The 23,018-nt window shown below is 43.6% G+C and overlaps 1 protein-coding gene across 6 annotated transcripts in view; it reads left to right on the top strand.

Annotated features, from left to right (window-relative positions):
- The window catches only part of ASH2L (ASH2 like, histone lysine methyltransferase complex subunit), a 49,279-nt gene that overhangs the window by 25,303 nt on the left and 958 nt on the right, over nt 1-23,018 (top strand). For 2 of the 6 annotated variants that reach the window (XM_043536510.1, XM_043536511.1), the window contains exons 2-16: nt 4,333-4,574; nt 8,661-8,730; nt 11,140-11,285; nt 13,013-13,101; nt 13,559-13,653; nt 13,908-14,003; nt 14,230-14,325; nt 15,480-15,555; nt 18,174-18,267; nt 18,769-18,986; nt 19,171-19,338; nt 19,944-20,137; nt 20,761-20,853; nt 21,337-21,435; nt 21,966-22,025. In XM_043536510.1, the coding sequence (XP_043392445.1) occupies nt 4,432-4,574; nt 8,661-8,730; nt 11,140-11,285; nt 13,013-13,101; nt 13,559-13,653; nt 13,908-14,003; nt 14,230-14,325; nt 15,480-15,555; nt 18,174-18,267; nt 18,769-18,986; nt 19,171-19,338; nt 19,944-20,137; nt 20,761-20,853; nt 21,337-21,435; nt 21,966-22,025 (1,737 nt within the window). In that variant the 5' untranslated portion in view covers nt 4,333-4,431. Of the gene's footprint in view, nt 1-4,332; nt 4,575-7,745; nt 7,820-8,232; nt 8,395-8,660; nt 8,735-11,139; nt 11,286-13,012; nt 13,102-13,558; nt 13,654-13,907; nt 14,004-14,229; nt 14,326-15,479; nt 15,556-16,612; nt 16,631-18,173; nt 18,268-18,768; nt 18,987-19,170; nt 19,339-19,943; nt 20,138-20,760; nt 20,854-21,336; nt 21,436-21,965; nt 22,026-23,018 lie in introns of those variants that run through there. The other 4 variants (XM_037886256.1, XM_037886258.2, XM_043536512.1 and 1 more) reach the window with 4 other exon arrangements.

Raw genomic sequence — 23,018 nt, 5'->3', positions numbered from 1 at the left:
GTGCTGTGGCTGGGTGGGGCTCAGTGGCCTGTGGTATACAGGCAGCCAGACGATGTGGTCCGGTACGGCCAAAAGGGACCAAACTTTATGGCTCGGTCAGAAGGCAGATTGCTTCATTGCATTGCATGGCAAAGGCATGGATGTCCATTGTGAGGCCACCATCTCTTGGCCAGCCACAGATGGGGAAAGGTCCTTGTGCCCATGAGCTGTGACGGCTCCAACTGGAGTCCACCTTGCTGAAAGGCCGGCAAACGTTCCCAGTACTTCCTTTTGCTGCTACTACCATGGCAACCTCCTTTTGCTTTTGCAGCAGCTGGCTTGCTGGCACCCAGGTCTGTCAGCCACACGTTTTGGATGCTACAGTCTCCTTCAGCTTTGATGATGACCCCTCCTTTTTAGTGTATCCGTGCAGTCCAGGCTGTTTCACCATCTCTCCGGTGTCTTCACACACTGCACTCATTGAATAGAAGGGGAGAGGAAACCTATCCCTTCATGAGAGCGCAATTTCCCTGGGCTGCCCTCTGGGGTTTCTCACAGAGAAAGGTGTTGGAATCACTTTCAGAGTTTCAGAGTAGCAGCCGTGTTAGTCTGTATCCGCAAAAAGAAAAGGAGGACTTGTGGCACCTCAGAGACTAACCAGTTTATTTGAGTATAAGCTTTCGTGAGCTACAGCTCACTTCATCGGATGTGTACACTCTTTGGGCCAGACACTGTGTCTGCATACAGGAAAGAATGTTTGAGGCAGGAATGGCGATAGTTAAACTGACTCAAATGGAATAGAAGTAAATCCATTTTTTTTAAAATGTGCCTTAGGTGTTGTAGAGAAGAATTAGTAATAATTAAAAGGGAAGCTGCTATCTTGATGATCAGATAATGCAGAATAGGCTGGAAAACCTCTGCTCTGAGAAAGTGCTGGAAATCAGTGAGGGCCTGGAAAGCAAGTTCTGTCACTTGTTATGTTTTGCTTTTAGTTTGTTTTATGCAGCGCACAGCTGTCCAACCAACTGTAAGATCAGCCAGGCATAAAGTTTGAAAGAAATGGTAGAACTTGTGTAACACAGATCAGTAGCTCTATTGAAACAGAACTTTTTAAAAAAAAAGTTCTATCCCTCTTGCTTATCCCTGAGCGCATATATACCGAAACATTTAGCTCTGACGTAAGCAGGTACAACTTTGCGGGTTTCAAGGCTGTTCAAGGAGCAGCCTCAAATTCAGCCAGGTGTGAACATTTTCAAAAGCACCTAAGTCCTATTTTCAAAACTGACATGGGCACTTATGCCCCAATGAAAATCAACAGGAGTTAGGAGCCTAAATACCCTTGTGGCTCTGGGCCTTAGGAGCTTACTTTAAATTCAATGGGGGTTAGGCTCCTAAGTCACTTTACATGCTTTTGAAAATGTTACTCTGGGTCTAAAATTGCAAAAGTAAAGTATTTCTGGGGTCCACTGACACTAAGGAGCCATAAAAAGATGTCTGTCTGCTACAGACATTTTAAGCTTGGACATTTTGTGGCAGTATTGTTTGCATGTTTCCCTTTACTCAGGCAGAGTTATTATTCATGGATTCATTTTTCCCTAATGCAAATACAGGGATGTTGTCTCTGGGAACGTATTATACTACATTGCTTTCTAGCATTCATCTTTCTCTTTCCAGGCAAGTCCCCATGAGCTGGTCTCTTACGTGGGTTCCTACTGCCACCCAGCGGCCAGAGAAGTAAATCTTCTCTTTTCCTTACTGGTTTCAGAGTAGCAGTCATGTTAGTCTGTATTCACAAAAAGAAAAGGAGTACTTGTGGCACCTTAGAGACTAACCAATTTATTTGAGCATAAGCTTTCGTGAGCTACAGCTCACTTCATCGGATGCATTCAGTGGAACCGATGAAGTGAGCTGTAGCTCACGAAAGCTTATGCTCAAGTAAATTTGTTAGTCTCTAAGGTGCCACAAGTCCTCCTTTTCTCTTTTCCTTACTGTCTTTTAGGTCTATTTTCCATTTCTCCCCAGCACGCAGTTAACATACAAGATTCCAGCGCTCTCCACTGCTATTAACTTTTCCCCAGCATGCAATATCTGGAATGAAGTGGGGCTATATTTCCCCCATCTTGTGAAACACACTGTCCATATTCTCACCACAGTTATTCTGGCCTACCGAGAGGAACCAGGTAACTATAGCTTAGTTAACTTGACATTGATCTTGGGCAAAATCATGGAAAGGCTGATACAGGACTCAGTCAGTAAAGAATTAAAAGGTGGTAGCATAACTAATGCCAATCGGCACAGCTGTCTGGTCAGCTAAACTCAATATCATTTTTATGAGATTACAAGTTTAATTGATAAAGGTCATTGTGTTGACATGGAAAAACTTGAATAAAGCATTTTGATTTAGACTTGCCCAGTAAGAGCACTATAGAAAATCAGTATAGCTCATATTACGTAGATTAAAATCCAGCGAACTGGTCGATTTTTACAAGGCAATTGTAAGTGAGGAATCTTCCTCCAAAGGAGGGGTTTGCAGTACAGCCCCGCAGGGATCTGTTCTTGGCGCAATGCTATTCAATATCTTTATCGATGACCTGGAAGGAAATATAAAATCATTGCTGGTAAAGTTTTCAGATGACACACGAATTGGTAGAGTGGCAACTAATGATGAGGGTAGGTCAGCTATACAGACCGGCTTGGATTGCTTGGTACGCTGGGCTCACGTGAACAGCAGGTGTTTTAATATAGGCAAATGCAAAGTCCTACATCGAGGAACCAAGAATGTAGGTCTCAATTAAAGGATGGGGTGGGGAAGTACCCTGGAAAGCAGTGACTGAAAAGGATTTGGGGGGTCACGGGACATGATCTCCCAGCGTCATGCTGTTGCTAACAGTGCTAATGCAACATAAGCTGGGGAATATCAGATAGGAGTAGGGAAGGAGTATTCGCTTTGTATACTGCATTGGCGAGACCGTTACTGGAATGGTTGGATTCTTTACCACGTAAAAGTCTCTAAGTCAAGACTGGAGGTCTTTCAAAAATATGCTGTAGTTCAACTACAAGTTATGGGCTTGATACTGGAATCACGATGAAAATCGGTGGCCTTTTCTGATGCAGGCTTAAAATATATTCATCTATGTATAAAGCTCAGAAGAACATAAGAATGGCCACACTGGGCCAGACCAAAGGTCCATCCAGCCCAGTATCCTGTCGTCTGACAGTGGCCAATGCCAGGTGCCCCAGAGGGAATGAACAGATCAGGTAACCATGAAGTGATCCATCCTCTGTTGCTCCTTCCCAGCTTCTGGCAAACAGAGGCTAGGGACTCCATCCCTGCCCATCCTGGCTAATAGCCATCGATGGACCTGTCCTCCATGAACTTATCTAGTTCTTTTTTGGACCCTGTTATAGTTTTGGCATTCACAACCTCCTCTGGCAAAGAGCCCCACTGACTGACTGACTGCATTGTGTGAATAAATACTTCCTTTTGTTTGTTTTAAAACTGCTGCCTATTAAAATAGTAGTTGTTTAAACTAGAAGTTAGTATTAAAATAGAAGTAGTTTGATCTATGTTAATGATGGTATATGGCTCATAGCACTGAATTTAGAGGTACTGTAAGTTGCACATGAGTAAGTTGGTGTGAATATGAATTTAATGTGAGGGTAAACTGTTGTAACTTACCCAGCAAAGGGGCAAAAGGGTAGGGTTGTAGCAGGAAAAGCAACAAACAGGAGAGCATAGGGAGCTGTAAGATACAGTAAAGGGGGAGACTGATACCTCTTAAATGCTCCTGTTCATCTTGCTAGCAGGAGTTTGTTATAAATCAGTTACTTCAAACAGATGATCCATATTGCCATTTTAGGATGAAAATGCAACGGATTTCTTGACACATGATTTTGATTGGTATCTGATCCAGCACCGATTGAAATGGCTCTGGATGGAGATGGAAGCATAGCAGAGTACCAAATGCACATTCTCCACCTCCCCACTCAACTCTGCACATGCTCAGAATGTCAAGGATCTGCTCTGTCTGTAGCTCAGGATCAAAGAGTCCAGTTATGGTCCCACAGCCACTTAGGAAAATGAAAAAAACATTTTTGTTTCTTCCTTTTGAAGTGTTCAAAATATTGATGGCTTTTAAAGGCATTTAAAGCCAAGAGAATTTTGACTTCAGACAGACTGATCTTGAAAGTCTGCTTTCGCTCTGAGGGAAACAGACTCATTAAACTCAACTGGGGCAAAATGCTACACTCTGATGCAGGCAACGTACCTCGATTCCCAGTGCATGCATAGAACTCAGTCGGAGAGGGGATCATCGGAATGGTCCTTTCAGTCTCACATCTTGTCTCCAACAGCCACCGGTACCAAGTACTTCAAAGGAAGGTGCAAGAAACCCCATTTTGGACAATAATGGAATAACCCACCCAGATGGAGAGTTTCTGGTGTGAGCAGAGATGTGGGTGAGAAGAATTGTGTATACTCCTGCAGCGCCCGAGCCAGAAGGACTTGGAGAGACTCAAGCCCACAAGATTGCCACATCTGAAACCCACAGCTTCAACTTCCCAGCCTCTTATGGGCCAGAATTGATTCCCTGCGGGTAAGGCAGAAGGATTTCCCTGTCTGAGTTCCACACCTCTGCTGTCGGGCTCAGTGCTTGGCAATGTGGGATGTCCCCTCCCCAGGCTTGAGAGCCACCACTCCAGCCCGAGCCATAACATCTACACAAGCTCTGCTACCACTGACCTAGGCCTGGAGGCCTCCCCAGGTGCAGTGTTGACAGGCCCTGAGCGACCGAGGGAGACTGGACTAGCAGTGAGCACACAGTGTGGTGGTGATGCAGGAGATGGATGGGAAGGGGGTAGGGGGCTGAGAGAAGATCAGGAAGCTGGACAGGGGCCTGAGGAAGGAAGGGCAGGAGGAGGCTGGGGTTGGTCAGTGTCTGGGGGCGAGAGAGATGGAAGGATGCCATTAGTGGTAAATTAAGGGAGAGACTTTCAGCACCGACAGGCTGGACAGCAGCTCCCCTGGATGAGAACTCCAGGGCAAGAAGGCAGCTCCAGGGCATTGTTACAATCCCTTTTATTTCCTCCCTGGCCAAGGTGGGCCTTTGCTTTGCCTTCTGTCATTAGTTACTATTTATGTAGACTGCAGTGACTTCCCAAATTCACAATCATCTAGGCCTCCAACATAACCCCAGCCATAGTATTTCACCCAGTGATTCCTACTGAGCCCAGCATTTAGTACTGGAACTAGTGCACTCCGTTGAAAGAGACATCCACTCTACACTTCAGAGGGAAGGGTCCACCAGCATCCCAGCAGGGACTGCTCTCCACAACTCTGCCCTCATTTTATGGCTTCTTACAGCTCTCATCGTTGAAATACGTAGGTGTCACTGGACAATGATAGGTTTCAGAGTAACAGCTGTGTTAGTCTGTATTTGCAAAAAGAAAAGGAGTACTTGTGGCACCTTAGAGTAGTTAGAGAAGGAGGCTAAGATTTGCAATAACGGGTGCCCAAAGTAAAGCTCCTGAGTCCATATCGAGGCACCCACAGAAATAACCTGATTATACAGGTCAACTCCCGCTAATTGAGTTTGGTACCTAAGTCTGGATTTAGGAGTCTAACTGGAGTAACCCATTTTTAAAAATCTTTCCCTAAATTTGGGTAAGATCCCTCTAGATGATCCTTTCCCCCCCCCCCTTTTAATAAATGAGCATATTTGCCTCAACCTTTATCCAGATTGTGCCATTCCTATTTGTAAGTTACTATATGTGACAATCTTATCTTCACTATCAGTGTTCAGATACCAAGGTGATAAGTACCTTAGTGATACTGTTAAATTGAGAAAGAGACCAAGCAAAGTAATAAAAGAGCTGATCTGAGACTCTAAATAACAGAAAGCATATGGGATGATAAGACAGCATTTGCTTCTGTACAGGGCTATTTCTTCCTGCTTTTTTTCTGTCTGAGCCCCAAACCGCTATATAATAGAGGGGAGCAGATGGGTCCTAATACCAGGAAGACCTTGGTTTCTTTGGTAAATTGGACATTCGTCTTTGGTAAATTGGATATTTGTAGCACTCCAAGGCCCCCATCATGACTGGGGTGGGGGGCTAGGGGGTGTCGTACTGAGGAAAATCCAAACATAAAAGAAAAGGACAGTCCAGGCCCCAAGTACTTTACAACCGGAAAAGGGACCATAGGCAGCAGGACAACATGGCATAGACCAGACTGACAGAAACAGGAAGGCAAGGTTGCATAGTCAATTAGCTCAGCGTGACATTTGGAGGTTTTAAATGTCCAAATAAGACCAATTCTGAAGAGACCATGGTGATGGCTGCAGCGTAAGGACATGAATAGGATAGAATATTAATGAATCACTACTTGGCCACACACCTAGCCAGGATCACTAGGCAGTGTACCTGGGCATAGAGATGGGTCATTAGAAGGCACTGGTGTAGGACAGGGTCTGTGCATACTGAGTTGGGGAAGGCATTTGTCCAACTCTTGCCCAGTTGGTACAAAGGTGGATGTATAGCTAATGGCAAGGTTGATGCAGTTATTTCGTCCTTTGATGTTCCATGTTTTAAACCAATCACATAGCACTTCAGAGGGCCTCGCTGAACAGATGGGAATTCTCCTTTGATGTCTAAGGCTCATTCAATCACAGGGCTTTTCCTTCTCCGGTGGAAAATATTGCAAACTTTTGAGAAAAGATTCGTATTCCTTTTGGCAATTCCTGACAGGCTGTGAAGGCTGGGGATCTGGGCACAGGACCAGGAGCCAAGAACAGCAGAGTTCTTCTCTTGGGTCTGTCAGTGAATCATTATGTGACCCTGGGCAAGTCACTTTGCCTCTCTAGTCCTCCGTTTCTCCCCCTGTAAGATAGGGATAGTATTTCACATGGATGCTGGGATGGTCAAGGCCTTTGTCCCTCTCAAGTTAATGGGACTATTGACATTGACTTCAATGAGAGCCCCATTGTCTGTGATGTTTGTTTGTGCAGTGCTTTGAAGATGAAAGTCACAATAGAAGTAGTAATTACACTGCAAGAGACTGGCTAGTGCATCTGTGAACCACTTCCCTCTATTAGATTATGATCTGAGATAAACCTTACCTGTATTGAAGTAGTTCCTATAAGCTAGTGGTTCTCAACCAGGAGTCTGGGGGCCCTCAGGGAGGGCAACAAGCAGGTTTCACAGGGGCTGCCAACCAGGGCTAGCATTAGACCTGTTGAGGTCCAGGGCAGAAAGCTGAAGCCCCACCACATGGGGTTCAGGGCCCCGAGCTTCAGCCCCATCCCCTGGGGCTGAAGCCGAAGCCTGAACAAGTTAGTTTTGCAGGGTCCCCTGTGGTGTGGGTCTCTGGGCAATTGCCCTATTTGCTAACCCCTAACACCAGCCCTGGCTTTTATATGCAGAAAACCAGTTGTCTGGCACAGCTGGACCATGGAGTGTTATAGCATGTTGTGGGAGCTCGGAAAGAGAACCCCTGACATCGGCCTCCAATGGAGGATCAAAGCCCCATTGGGGTAGGTCTGGATAGACAGACATATCCCTTCTTCAGAGTTTAAAAGCTTTAGTTTGAGGAAAGGCGCAACTGGGGCGGATGGAGGGGAAGTAAACTAAGGCAGGACAAAGTAATAGTGATACTGATGCTATGCATCCGATGAAGTGAGCTGTAGCTCACGAAAGCTCATGCTCAAATAAACTGGTTAGTCTCTAAGGTGCCACAAGTACTCCTTTTCTTTTTACGAATACAGACTAACACAGCTGTTACTCTGAAACCAGTGATACTGATGCATTTTAATGGAGACAAACCGATGAGTTGCAGCCATCTCAGGTCAGCAGCTGGCCTTTTGGCAGAACGGCTTATCTTCAGCGGTAGACAGATTCCTGCCTTTCCTAGGTTCCTGGGAGCCTGCTGAAGTCACAGCCTAGCAGTATGACATCAGCATCATGGGGTCATGATACTGCGACGCAGGCGGGGGAGTCGCTGCACGGCGGTGGGGGAGCACGCAGCGTGGCACAGTGATGTCACGGCACAGCACAGTGATGTCACTATGCTGCAGTGGGTGATGTCATGGTGTGGCAAGGTGATGTCACTGCACATCACAGTGATGTCACTGTGCCGCGGTGGGGTGATGTCACGGTGTGGCAAGGTGAGGTCACGGTAAGGCCCGCTGACGTCACTGGCCCTCCATGGTGGGACGCTGCGCTCCCACCGCCCCTTTCGGGAGGGGGAGGGAAATCTCGCGAGAGCCCAGGTGTGAGTTTGGCGCGGCTGCGCGGGAGGAAGATGGCGGCGGCGGGAGCAACCGCGGTGGCGGCGCCGGAGGAGGGGGAGGCGGCGGGGGAGGCCGCGGCCGGGGACCCCCCGGGACCCCCCGAGCAGGGCGCCGGGGACTCCGAGACCGGGTGAGGCCGGGGGCGGGGCCCCGGTTACCCCGAGGGGGAGGGGGCGGGGCGCTGCACCCCCCGGAGCGGGGGCCCCTCGGTTACCTGGGGGGGAGGGGGCGGGGCGCTGCACCCCTCGGAGCGGGGGCCCCCCGGTTACCCCGGGGGAGGGGGGCGGGGCGCTGCACCCCCCCGGAGCGGGGGCCCCTCGGTTACCCCGGGGGAGGGGGAGGCCCCCCCCCCGGTTACCCCTGGGGCGTCTCACCCTCTCTCTCCTGCCCGTGCAGGGGGGACACCACCCTGGTCGATGTCACCGCCGGCCTGGAGACTGAGTCCTCTAATGGGAAGGATCCCCTAGTACGTGAGTGCTGCTGACCGGGGTCTCTGCGGGGCCTGGGAGGGCAGCGCCGTGGGGTGCCAGCACCAAGTCCCCAGCGGGTTGGGGGAATCCCTTCGGGGCAGGGGCCGTTCTTTCCTCGGTCAGTGCAGCAGCTGGCAGAAGGAGAGTCTGATCCCTGATGGGGCCTTTAGACACTGGCACGTTACAAAGCAGGCGTAGCAGTGTGGTGCCCGTGGCACGTTGCTCGTGTGTGTGCTCTGCAGTCTGGATCCGGCTCACTACTGCCTTCCAGCTGCCCTGCCTGTGTGCCAGAAAGCCTGTGTGTGTAACCTGTCAGACCATGCAGACGGGACACCGATGCGCTACGTTAGACTTATCCCTGAGGTGTTTTCATTAACCGCAGTGGGGTTGCCCCACGAATGAACTGAATCAATTGTATGTAAAGTACAAAATATTTCCGTGGGCTGGACATAGGCCTGGCAGGTTGTGGAGTCATTAACACCTATGCCAAGCGGGAGTAAAGTTATACAACTGGTGTAAGACCTGGCCTACCAAAGGAAATCTGTATGTATTTTTCTGTGTGGTTGCTCAGAATAAGAATAGAGAACTTAGTAGGTGCCTGTGCCTTGCCTATAGATAGGGCCCTACCAAATTCACAGTTCATTTTGGTCAATTTCACAGTCATAGAATTTTAAGAATAATACATTTCATTATTTCAGCTATTTAAATCTGAAATTTTCATGGTGGTGTAATTGTAGGGGTCCTGACCCAAAAAGGAGTTCAGGGAGGGAGGTGTCACAAGGTTATTGTAGGAGCGGGTTGCGGTACTGCTAACGTTACTTCTGCACTGCTGCTGGCGGGGTGCTGCCTTCAGAGCTGGGCGGCCAGAGAGCAGCGGCTGCTAGCCAGGACCCCAGCTCTGAAGGCAGAGCCGCCACCAGCAGCAGCGCAGAGCTAAGGATGGCCTGGTACGGCACACTGCTGCCTGCAGAGCTGGGCCCTCAGTCAGCAGCCGCCACTCTCTGGCTGCCCAGCTCTGAAGCCAGCAGCGCAGAAGTATGGGTGGAATGGTATGCTATCACCACCCTTACTTCTGCGCTGCTGCTGGCAGGGTGCTGCCTTCAGAGCTGGGTGCCCAGCCAACAGCCGCCGCTCTCTGGACACCCTGCTCTGAAGGCAGTGCAGAAGTAAGGGTGGCAATACTGCGACTCTCTTCCCCACCCCCCAAAAAAAATAACCCTGCGACCGTCCTGCAACTACCTTTTGGGTCAGGACCCTAATTTGAGAAACGCAGGTCTCCCTCAGCAAATCTGTATAGTATAGGGTAAAAGCACACAAAAGATCAGATTTCACAGTCCGTGACGTGTTTTTCATGGCCGTGAATTTGGTAGGGCCCTATCTGTAGAGTCCAGTGTTGACAGAGCCAGTGCAAAAAAATATAAAAAATGCCTGCAGTCGTTTGCAGGCATAAATTTCCTGTGTGTGTGGTGCATTCTTATTTGGTAGCATCTTACAGCCTCTGCCCAGATGTAAATGGATACACAAAGTGTCTGGTGGCAGAGAATCCTGCCCAATGTATTTTCTCTGGTGGTCAAACCTAAAACTTGTTTTTTTAAATGTTCTTTTGATACTTAATAACAACAAAAAAAGCTTAGTACACCTGGCCTGATTCACCTATTGCTTTGGGAGGAAACTGTCATAAAGATGCTTGCAGAAAACTTTTTTTGTCTTTACTAGTATAATGGGCCTTTATTCACTGATGATTAGCACAAGAGAAGGGGAAATATAATTTAAAATGGAAAATATTTTCCCTGAGGCACCAGTAAAATGTTACTAGTTAGCTCTCAGTGGCCTGGCAAAATATGAAATGTCAGAGGTCTTGAAAGACTAAAGTTACATATTGGCTCGGGGACAGCTGCATTCAGACTAGTGATAGAATGAAAATGCTGGAACTGTGAACAATTTGAAATTTCAGTCTGAATTTCTTCACAAAGTTACATTTTAGAAGCCATTGCTGTATATGAAAAATTAAACATGTACTCCTTGAGTCCAGAGAGAGATATTTTCTCATTTTGGCTTTTATTCACCTCTAAATCTCCCCTCCCTTAACTTACCATGCTATATTGCTCACCTATGCAAAAGCCAATCCTTGATTCAGCAGCTAAAATTGTCACCTGTTTCCATGGAGAAGCTTGTGTGGCTGTCTCTGTTGTCTGATGCCATTCAATAGTTCAGACCCATTCACAGCAGAGTTGTACCTCAACTGTTGGCATTTTGAAGAAATAAGGAGGAATCTTTCGATCCTTTAAACTTTAGCAATCTCTACAGGGGACTGTAATGGATGAAACGTGACTTGATTGACATGGGATTGTTCTTGGCGCTCTGTTTAATCAAGTCCAGATCTGTTAACGCTGTTATGATTGCAGGAAGGTGCTGGGGACAGTTCTGAAGTCTTGGACACTCAGACGGGTTCAGTGGATGAAGAGAATGGGCGACAGCTTGGGGAGATAGAGCTGCAGTGCGGGATTTGTACAAAGTGGTTCACAGCGGACACCTTTGGCATTGATACTACGTATGTAATAACTCTATTTAGTACTCTGCATATAAGCTGTTCTTCTCTTCAAATCTAGGTACTTATGGCCCCCCAGCACCATAGTATTTTTGTATCTTCCAGAATTTACTCTAAATTCTATTGAACTTCTCTGTAAAATAGCGGTTTGTTTTTTAAGAACAAACTCCAACCCAGGCATGGTATACTTACTTGTGAAATGCTTCCGATTCCAGCTGAGGGAGGCCTCCAAAAAGCACAGTTAACTTAGCGCTAGGGTTGTTCAGGACTAATTTTTGTATCAGTGCAATCGCTAAAAATCGAGGAAATTCCCAGTTAAGGCAAACCTAACAACCATATGCACTCACAGACTCCAAAAAGTTAAAAAGCTCAGTGAAGCAGAGCTAAGGAAAATAACACATACAGTAGAACCTCAGAGTTATGAACATCAGAGTTACAAACTGACCAGTCAACCACACGCCTCATTTGGAACCAGACGTACACAATCCGGCTGCAGAGACCAGAAAGAAAAAAGCAAATACTGTATAATACTGTGTTAAACATAAACTACTATAAAAGGGAAAGTTTAAAAAAAAAAAGACTTGACAAGGCAAGGAAACTGTTTCTGTACTTTTAAATTTAAGATGGTTAAAAGCAGCATTTTTCTTCTGCAGGAAAGTTTCAAAGTTGTATGAAGTCAATGTTCAGTTGTAAACTTTTGAAAGAACAACCTTCACGTTTTGTTGAGAGTTGTGAACATTTCAGATTTATGAACAATCACTATTCTCGAGGTGTTCGTAACTCTGGGGTTCTACTATACGGCATTGCATGAGATTCTGAACATTTTTGTTACATCGCAAAGGTGATGGAGTGAAGAATTTTCTTTATTAAAAGATTCAGATCCTAAACTCAGTCAAATCAATACATTTTGAAAAGATGCTGCCAGGTAGACGAAGTGCTAAATCTAAGTTTTGTTTTGTTTTTGTTTAAACAAAAATGGAAATATTTAGAATGTAAATTCCCTGGGGAAAAGACCTTGTCTTCCTATTTTGTTTGTGTACAGTCTAGCACACTGAGAGCTATGTAAACAATAATAAAACAACAGTTTTACGTAACACAAATTATTTATCTTTTTCTTGCAGTTCTATGAAAAATCTTTGTTTGCATTTAGACATTCTCTTGAAGTATTTGCAGCCTTGGGCTACTGCATGAGACAAATGTGAAACTGACTTAAAAAAGGGGTCAGGGGAGGGAGGAGAGTGTCGGCTAGTTTATATTTGCTGACTGAAGAGCAAAAAGGTAGAGAGACACTGTAAATGGAAAGTAAATTCAATTGATATGTGAGGTGTCTAAGGAATCTTCTTTTTAAAGGTAACTTTAATGTGTGTTAAATAAAAATTAGTTTTAAAATGGGCTTGGTTAGTGTTTTATGGGGAAGTTTTCTATAGCTATAGGTGTACATTGACTAATCCATGGTTCATTGTTAAAGGCCCCTGAGTTGCTTTCGGCTTACCTTGGTGGCTGAATTTCAGGACTGCTTCTTAAAACAGAAAAATGACATTTAGTCCACATTCACGTTTTCCAGAATTTAATAGTTTTCATTGTTGCTGACATTGAGTTACCAAATCTGATGAAAACATCTGTGAATGTGCGTGGGTGACTTTTTTAATGCAGACAGAGAGTAATCATTTTCTTTTTCTGATGTAATGGAAAAGCTGTGGATAGTGTCAAATGATTTTGCTGTTTCACAGATCATGTCTGCCTTTCATGACCAACTACAGTTTCCATTGCAATGTCTGCCATCACAGTGGGAACACATACTTTCTAAGAAAACAAGCAAGTAAGTAAAAACAAACACTTACTGCAAAAGCTTGATTTTCTTCCCCTCTTTGAATCTTTGTTGGGGATGGAATGGTCCTGCGTGACCTTTGTCCTGTAGCTGATTAAAGTCTGTCTGTGGGTCTGGTGAGGATTTGCGGTGCTGATTGCAACACATTCTGCTGGAGAGCTGACTTCTCTAGACCTGGAGGATGCCATTGTGCAAATGAATTTCTTAGGCTGGTAGAATTCTTGCCTTCAGCCCAGGTTCCTTTTGTTTATGAGCACATAACTTGCTCTAGCACCCACATTTCCAAAACTCAGGATATTGTAGATATGAGGCCAACTAATGGAAGTTCATCTAAGATTAGATCTGCTGTGTTCTTAGTATTTACCAACCTTATGGTTATATATAAATACACTTGACCTTCATCAAGAATGTAACTGTGGTTTTGGTATATTTTTGTTTTGTTTTTAAGATCTGAAGGAAATGTGCCTTAGTGCTCTGGCCAACTTGACGTGGCAGTCAAGGACACAAGATGAGCACCCAAAAACTATGTTCTCAAAAGACAAGGTACAGATATAATTAGACAGTTACACCTGAACGTGAGTTATGACTTGACAAAAAGGGAATTGCCTAGATCCACAAGTTCAGACAAAAATTGACAGTATGAGCTGTCAGTTTCACCAGCTCTGATAGGTCAATTATAATGTGTATGATCTGGAGTTGAAAGATATGTTGGCTTAATAAAGTAATTTTAACTCTTATCATATAACTGTTTTAAGGCCTCATTTTATTACCTTTTTTTTTTTTTTTTTTTTAAATAGGATATTATACCATTTATTGACAAGTACTGGGAGTGTATGACAACTAGACAGAGACCTGGAAAAATGACTTGGCCAAATAACATTGTAAAAACAATGGTAAGTAACTAAAAGTTTCAATTTGCAGAGGATCTTTATTAATGATTGAGCTGCTTTCTGATAGTCTTATTTGATGATAATTAGAATTGAACTAGAAAAATAGTCCAAACATTAATACTGTCCCTGTGACTTCTTACTTTGTGGTGTGTATCTACTGTAAATTTTACACAGTTATTCTTGGGCATGACTTGGTCTTCTGAAGGTGTTTTTAACTCCCACATTTCAGTGTAAAGAAAGGGATGTGTTCTTGGTGAAAGAGCATCCAGACCCAGGTAGTAAAGATCCAGAGGACGATTATCCAAAGTTTGGGCTACTAGATCAGGTACGTGATTGAGGCAGGGAGAAAGTTCTCCCTTCTGCACCATGGTTCTCTTGTAACTAATATTAAGAGCATTTGAGCATTAGGACTTCGTATTGCATTGCCAAAGATTGTGGTACATGAATGTGCATTGAATGAAAGGTGTGTTTATAAATGTAAAAAGGCACATTTAAGTACACACATTTGGAATGTATACATGTTGCCTGCTGTTTGAGAATGTATTTACAATAAGAAACTGGAGTCCCACCAGGAATTTAATCCCAGGGACCTAGTTAACTTTTCTGATACAAATTCCAATTGTTTGTCCTCTTTAGCACATTCTGTGCAGTTGTGCTGTGCTGCTGTTCCAACTCTGCTGGAGGAACATTCAAGTGGAAAGAATATGGGAATGTTGGGAGTTCCACCCACCAGCTGCCTGGCCAGGCTCAATGACATGATTTGGCAATAATTCCGAAAAGGATGCGTGATAGTCTACTATTGTTGGGTGCTAATGCTTTATTTTCTAGTGCGTGCAAGGGCTTTTAAAAGGTATCTCTGTTTTTATGGCCCTTGTTGAACTCTCTGATGGCATCAAAAATACCCTTTCTTAATGCCGTTCTGGTAACATTATGATGTAATCTCCTGCCTTTAGCAATGGAGACTGTCCTGTTGTTTTCCTCATTCTTTTTGTTGTGATTCATTCAAAATGCATGCAGGAATCTTGCCTCTGTTTTTAAAAGGCTTGTCCTTCAGCCAGCATGTGTCTAGGATATAGGAAGGCTTAAAATCTCTACTAACTTATGCCTAGCTGTTTATATGAGATATGTGGTACACAATCCCAGAGACTGGTAACTTACTGATGCTATGTGACAGTTTCTTAGCACAAATAAAAATGGCAAGAGCTTGACCCACAGGGGGCTGTGGCTGTGTAGTTTGGGTCCTTTTTATAAAACTAGAAAAAACATAATCATCCCAAGGTATAAGATGCAAGACTTCTGCTCTGAACTTGTTTTATGCCATGCTGCTAAAGTTTCAGTAGCACTTCAGTTCTCGGAAATCCTGAAGAGCAAAAACTTCTTGCTCAGAATTTGAACCAGACACACGCTCTCAGAACGAGTGGTAAGTACCAACCTGCCCATAAATCTGTAATATTGTTAAACTGAGTTTTTCTTTTTCAGGACCTTGCTAATATTGGTCCAGCATACGATAACCAGAAGCAGAGCAATGCTGTATCTGCTAGTGGAAGCTTAAATGGCAAGTTCTTTAATTTTACAAAAGAAAATGTGCTGAATATTTGGGAATATTTCACATTTCTTAAAGTCCTACAGCTGAACACACCCTTGATTATATTTAACGTTTACAGCTTAATAAAAATTAAACACCTACTAGCCTGTATGTAAATAGTCTTGTAACTGCTATTTCCAGAATTTATTGAGCCAAGTTAAATCTGTCTTGTTTTTCTGTTGTGATATCAATTAGTCTTTACCCGATCACAGATGTGTAAGATGATCACGCTTTTAGACAGCTGGTCATACCATAGTAGTACACATGTGCTTGTAAGACAGCTGTTTTAAAACCTGATATCACCACTGAAAACAAAGTGTGCCTTCCTCTTTCCCTGTCCAACCCCAAAATGTTGGTGTTTAATTGTGACAGAACATTATCCCACAAACTTCCCATTTTCCTCATTCTGAGATTTCAGGAGCACTTGGGAAGCTTTATTCCATTGTACATTTCCATGTAATGGTCACTTGCAGCTTAGTGTTCTCCCTCTTAGTGGAATGACCACTCCGATGGAGTAATCTCTTCGGTTCTGTCCATACTATGAGCTAGAGGAGTGATCGCCTGCTTGCCAACATGTACTCGTGCCTGTGGCAGCATGGCTCAGGTGGATCTGTATTCCACCGCTGCATCCCGTGTTGCCACGGCTACACAACTATTTATACCCACGCTAGCTCTCCTCCAGCTGGCGTGAGAATGTCTGTGCAAGCTGGGAGTCACTCCCCTAGCTCAAAGTGTAGACATAGCGTTCGTGTGTGAGGCAAACTTTTTACTGTTGCCTAATATAAACTAGCCACCAAAAACCTGCTGGTTGTGCACGGTGTTAAACCCTTTCTCAGTAACCCTACGTGCGTTATCTAGTGCCCAGCCTGAGGTGGTTCTCTTTTTACACCAAAAAAAAAAGAAATTGTGCACCTGTCCATCACTGCAGATCTCTAAAGTGTATATTGTCTCCATTTCATGCACTGGTGATGTTTTACCTTAGTTATTAAAATTTGAGAAATACATGGTGCCACTTCTGTCCCTACAGGTGGAGCCTCTTTGGGAGGTGAATATTTACCTTTCAGCTTCTAAAACTTAAGTATTGTTGTGGTTTGGAAAAGCTTTTTGCTCAATTGTCTTAGAAGCTAAAGTGAATTAAAAATCTAAAGCGTGTCCTAAAAATGATTGCAGTAATATTTAATATGAAACTGTAATTCCAGTTTTTAATGTTTAGCAGTTAGAAGCTTTTAAATTGTCATATTCTGCCTCACATGACTGATATAAAGTGTCTCTTTCACTTTAATTTGTTCTCTCGTATAGGATTCAATTTCGATTTGATACCAAACTCAAGTTCAGAATGTAATAACTGGCTTCTGAAGAATTGGTGTATTAAACACAAGCACAAAATTTACACTGTGCTATTGGTCAGGTAAAATTCAGACATGCTGGAGTAGCTTTAGTTTTGCGATTTATAAACCTACTATGACAAACTAAGGTGTTAGTAATCTGCAGTATAGCTGCAAACAAGTGCAGTTTAGATCAGTTCATGTTTGTGCAGAATATGATATCCCTCAAAGATCTCAATCCCTTACACTGCAACAGGTATGCTGATAATTTAAAAGCTTGCTACTTTTTACAGTACACTACGCAGTTGTTAAACGTGTTTCACTGCAGTAGAGCAAAATTGTGTATTCTTTCATTTTTAGGTCAGTAATGTAAGTAAGCTATATTTTTCCTCAGAGGATGTGATTTATTTTATTACTTAAATAATAATAATATTCAATACAGGTTCAAAGTAATTTGGTTTATCAAATACATTAAAGGAGTTAGACACTATTTGGCATGATTCTGGTGTTAGATGTTCAATGTTTTGTCTTACCCTGCAGTTTGATGAAACTAGTGTTGAAGACATTAATATTAACATGAAATGCCTTGCTCTTAATATTTACATTGCAAACAATAACAATTTTGGAAACACTGCAGAGAAACACCTTTTATTGCTTTTTATTTTCCCCATTTTGGTGTATTTCATTTTCTATATTGAACTTAACGTTAAGTGCTTACTGCTGAAGCAGATATTGTGTGTCAAAGTGTATTGCAGGCATATTGTAAATCATTGAGACAACTGACAGTCTGCTTAAAATGGGAAAAAAGTCAACTTTGGGAGCGCGGTTATTTCTGCAAAAACAAATTAAATCCGTTGTTGTCCTTGTGTGTTTGGAACTTCCATGAAAGTGTGTCAACATTTGCTCTCAAACTAAATATACAAATGATACCATTTGAAAAGAAAACTATGGGCAAGTAAAGATTTGTAATTCACGTAATAAAATTGTTGAGTTTCCTCCTGTTAAATGCGTTTTGATAAACTGACTTTATTATCCACATGTTTCTCTTAAAACTGATTAGAGACTGAAGATAAATTTTCTTTTGCTAGATTAGTTTTCTCTGAATGGTGTCAAACTTCTATATAGAAGTTGAATGTTTTTTGTTTAATGAAGCCATTTGATAGTGACACACATGGAGTTTCTGCACTCACAGATTCCTTCTATCACCAGCCGTTGCATATAAAGCACTAGCTGATGTGGATTTGTGGTGATTTCTCTCCAAAGGGGGCATTCCAGCAGGAGGTAGTGGGAAAGGAAGAGGAGCAAAACGCAAACAGCAAGACGGAGGGACCACAGGAACAGCCAAGAAAACCAGAAGGTGAATAGAAAGACACAGGCTAAGTGAAATAACGGACAAAGTACAGGAAAATACAGGGAACACTCTTGTATCGGCCAGAGTTGTGAGGATGGTCTGTCTTAATGACGGAATAAGTGCCTCCCATCTTTGACGCAGTTCTGCACATGCTATTTGGAAATGAAGAGGGTGCAACCTTGTTATAAACTTTAATCTCCCACCATTCAAACTAACATTTTGATATAATCTGTCCTCACACTAAGATATAGACCATCATATAATATAAACTTCCTGTACGTGAATATATGCCCACCTGGTTTAGAAACTGTCACTTTGAGCACCACTTAAGCTCATCACCAGTGGGATGCTGTAGTCATCTGCATGTCTGTAAAAGACAGTGAAGGGGAAAGTATTTGAAGGGTGGCTTTGCTTAAGGAAATTGTTAGAATGTTGTTCGTGTGGGTGTGTGGTTCCTGGCAATTATGCTGAAGTCAATGCTAACATTTTTCCTTGTGCTTCTTCCAGTGACCCCTTGTTTTCTGCTCAGCGCCTGCCACCTCACGGTTACCCTCTGGAGCACCCCTTTAATAAAGATGGATATCGTTACATTCTGGCTGAGCCTGACCCCCATGCGCCTGATCCAGAGAAACTGGAGCTAGACTGCTGGGCAGGAAAACCTATTCCTGGAGATCTCTACAGAGCATGCCTATATGAACGAGTCCTCCTAGCATTGCATGATCGAGGTAAGCTAGATAGCCAGCTCCCCTACAGATCTTCTCTGTAACCTCACTGTCTGTTTAGTAAAGCTTCAAGACATAATTGTGCTGGGAAACAGACATGGATGTTAAACTGAGCTTCGCAACCTTTGATCGGTTCGCTCACCCGCTTGTTAATCACAAATCGCATCTGTCTTTCTAACTACTGTAGCACCTCAGCTAAAGATCTCCGATGACAGACTGACCGTTATTGGAGAGAAAGGATACTCTATGGTACGAGCCTCGCATGGGGTGCGGAAGGGAGACTGGTACTTTGAGATATCTGTGGATGAGATGCCTCCAGACACAGCTGCCAGACTTGGCTGGTCGCAGCCACTAGGTAAAGTAATTGCTGAAGACCCCTTAACAAAGCAAAGCGTCCTGCTCCTGTTTTCATTTCCTGCATTTTGAGTAGCTCAGACCCCTGAACAATAAGCCCAAGTACTAATGAGAGAGGAAATATATGTTGATTGGTTACGGAAGTGCTAGAACCCTTAAGTGTATTTTTCTGAGAATGTGATTGGAGCAGGGCTGCTGCAAACCCTTTGCAATATTGTGTAGTGAGTCATAGTGCCCGAGCACCTAGTTTTCTGCTTGAGTACAGATTAGTCCTGCAGATTCTTCGTTTCACTGTTGCTTGCTGGGCCTCACTAATCATTTAGGATTTATTAACTCCTTCTAGCCCAGTTCAACAGTCCGTGCCATAGTTTTAAGAGCCAACAGCATGTGTGTCATGAATATTTATGAAGTAAATATTTTCAGTATTAAGTGGAAAACTTTGCACTGAAACCCATAGAAATATGTAGCCTGGATGGGAAAAAATGTCTCGTACGATTAGATGTTAGTGCCTGGTAACCCGAGCTGCTTGTAGAAACAGTTACTTTCATGCATGGTCCTGAAGAAAAGGGTCTGGTGCTTCCAGGGCTGACCTCTGGTTTTCTACAGGGAACCTTCAGGCTCCCCTAGGCTATGACAAGTTCAGTTACTCCTGGCGCAGCAAGAAGGGAACAAAGTTTCATCAGTCCATAGGCAAACACTATTCAGCTGGCTATGGGCAAGGAGATGTACTGGGTTTTTATATCAGTCTTCCTGAAGACACAGAGACCGCAAAGTCACTGCCTGATACCTATAAAGATAAGGTAAGCTGGATTCCTCTAGGCTATGCCTAGCTGGTCTCAATTTGTTTAACTATACCAGACCTTGGCTATGCTAAACGGGGCCCGACACTTGAATATGCAGTAACCCACAGTGGAAAATGGGGCTTGTCCGAACCTCAGTCTTGCAGTTGCCCAGGCTCTATGATGAACCAGCATCCCTCTAACTGAGTGGGAGGCAAATAATGACGTGTTAACTCTTACCACTGACTAAGGAAGTAGCGTGGTGTGAAGGTCTAGAGGACTAGTCTTAAAAGCCCCAAATGCTTTACAACAGTCCTTACCTCAATTCCAGATGCTACAAGCGAGGGTCAGATGAGCTTGACTACCTCCCAGTTATTCAGTAAGGCACATAAATGTCTTGGTTCCATGAATGTGCCAATCTACAGAAATGCTGCCAAGGGGACTAGTTCAGAATTCTTATTCCATACTTAATGGAGCCTCATTTGTCATTGGTGACCTGACATTTGTTATATCTGGGTCTCCAGTTGCCAGGGGCTTGTGTACTAAACCAATCCTATCGCATCTGTCTACCATTAACTAGAATATTACTAAAAGTAATAGTGTGAATGTCTTGCAGACCTGGATCTGTTGCTTACCTTTTTTAGGCTTTGATCAAGTTCAAAAGTTACTTGTATTTTGAAGAGAAGGACTTTGTGGATAAAGCAGAGAAGAGCCTAAAGCAAACTCCTGGAAGCCAAGTAAGTTGGATGTCTGGAGTGGGGTGGAAACTTGAGCCCAGACACTTTAGAAATCCATAGAGCACCACCAATCTCTTGAACAGGTTCACTGTACAGTCCTTGGCAGATTTTCACTTAAGATTCTTGGTGTTCATTTATTTGAATCTTATCACACAGTTTTACAAAGATGTCAAGTTGGATGGTCTCTGTTAGGCTTACACAGACTTGAATAAGCAAGCAATGCAGCTTGGGTTACACCTTCTTTGACCTGTAATAACACTGCAGCTAGTTATGTTTCGTGGAATGCAAGACTTTAGACTGACTTATTTTTCAGTCACAAATGGACAAGGCATCTTGCAAAATGAAACAAAGAGAGAGTTGCTAACAGAGCATAAAGCCTTAATGCATAAGACAACAAATTGGGGGAGGGTGGCTACAAATAATGTAGGGCTAGTCAGTAAAGCATGAACACCTCTTGATTCCGTTACTGTTTCCGTTTTGCAGATAATCTTCTATAAAAATGGTGTCAGCCAAGGAGTTGCCTTTAAAGAGATTTTTGAAGGTGTTTATTTCCCGGCCATTTCTTTGTATAAGGGCTGCACGGTAGGTACATACTGAGGCAAAGGTACAGCTTGTGGTGCTCGGGGGGCAGAAAGTGTATTATTTGTGTTGAAGTAGTACGTAGGAAGTCCAGTTGTGGAGCAGAACCGCATTGAACTAGGCAATGTGCAAACACAACAAAAAGGGTCCCCACCTATACCAGTGTACCATCTGAACGTGCATTCGGGGAGGAGTCAAACAGAACTAAGATTATTCCAGTGATGTGGGCCTAGTGCTTTCAGAGCACTCTTGCAATAGCTCATCTGCCTACTGTGGGCTGCAAGTAGATGTATAAAGAGACGCCACTTGAAGCTGCTCTTAACTTTAGTTCTGTTGCATCACTAATCTCCATAAAGCTGAGGCAAAGCATTTACCTGTGGTGAGTGAGATCCTAGCTTTCCATGTCACCTAAAACCGCCCAGCCTGTTAAATGCTGAGTGAGCAATTTCCCTGGCTACCTGTTTTTTAGTATTACTTTGCTTCCTGTTGTGCACATCCATCTGATGCTAAATAGATCTATCTCCCTGTCACAGGTTTCAGTAAACTTTGGACCATACTTCAAATACCCTCCAAGAGATATCACTTACCGTCCCGTAAGTACTAATTCATAACTACATCTGCTTTTTCTTGTGCTGTTAACATGGTATAGGGTTTAAATTCAACTTTTGTACCTCCATTCTGTCAGCAAGAGAGCTCAAGATTATGAGTGGACCACTCAGTTGTCACCTGGCTCTCTTTTGGAGGGTGGCAAGGAGGCGTTAATGGTAACTTTCTGCTAACTTCATTAGGACAGCTACATTACCAAGGTGTGTATTTGAGCAACATTTTGTTGAGGGGAAAAATACACTGGGTTTTAAAAGTCCAAAAGCACCATCTTAGTTTGAGGTACTTGATGGATCCTGCTAATTATTTCCCTGTAGTTTACATGTGCAACCTTAGACTATGTGCTCGAAGTGCAGTTCCTAAAACAAGGCACTCTTCACCTCCAATATATTTACTGGAAGTAAAAATTAGGGGAAAAAAATCTAAAATTTTTCCCATTACCCTGTATTGCAGACTCCTACTTCTGACTCTGTTGAGAGCAAGTTAGAAAAATCCAAAGAGGGATTGGACATTTACTTGGTTAACATGAATTACTTCCTTTTTGAACTGGAGTATATCTTTCAAAAAACATGGTCACATTATCCCACATCTGCCTCCAGTCCCTTATATTGAAGCATCTAGACTAAACTGCCCTAGGAATTGCCAGACTGGATCAGACCAATGTCTTCAAATGTTACGGTTGCATCTAAAAATATTGGGGAAGGTAGAAAGCAGCATTTTGCCTCTAGATCAGTCTAAGGCGATGCTTCAGAGAGCATGTCAACGCCAGTGTTCCATCGGTGAAAGTATGACCCCGGTCACAAATGGAAGGTATTGCATCAGGTATTCCTTGAACTTTCCTTTGTCCACCAGCTCTCTACTTTGAAAAGAGCGTACGCTTGCCAACCTTATTGTGTGGTGGGGGATTTAAGTGCTTTTCCCAATAAATCTTAAGGAATTGGACTACAGAACTCTTAACAGGTATTAAAATAGAGGGATGAGCT

This window comes from Chelonia mydas, chromosome 26, assembly GCF_015237465.2.
Source record: "Chelonia mydas isolate rCheMyd1 chromosome 26, rCheMyd1.pri.v2, whole genome shotgun sequence".
NCBI lineage: Eukaryota > Metazoa > Chordata > Testudines > Cheloniidae > Chelonia > Chelonia mydas.
Note: the sequence above shows the minus strand (reverse complement) of the source record. Positions and strands in the feature narration are given on the sequence as shown.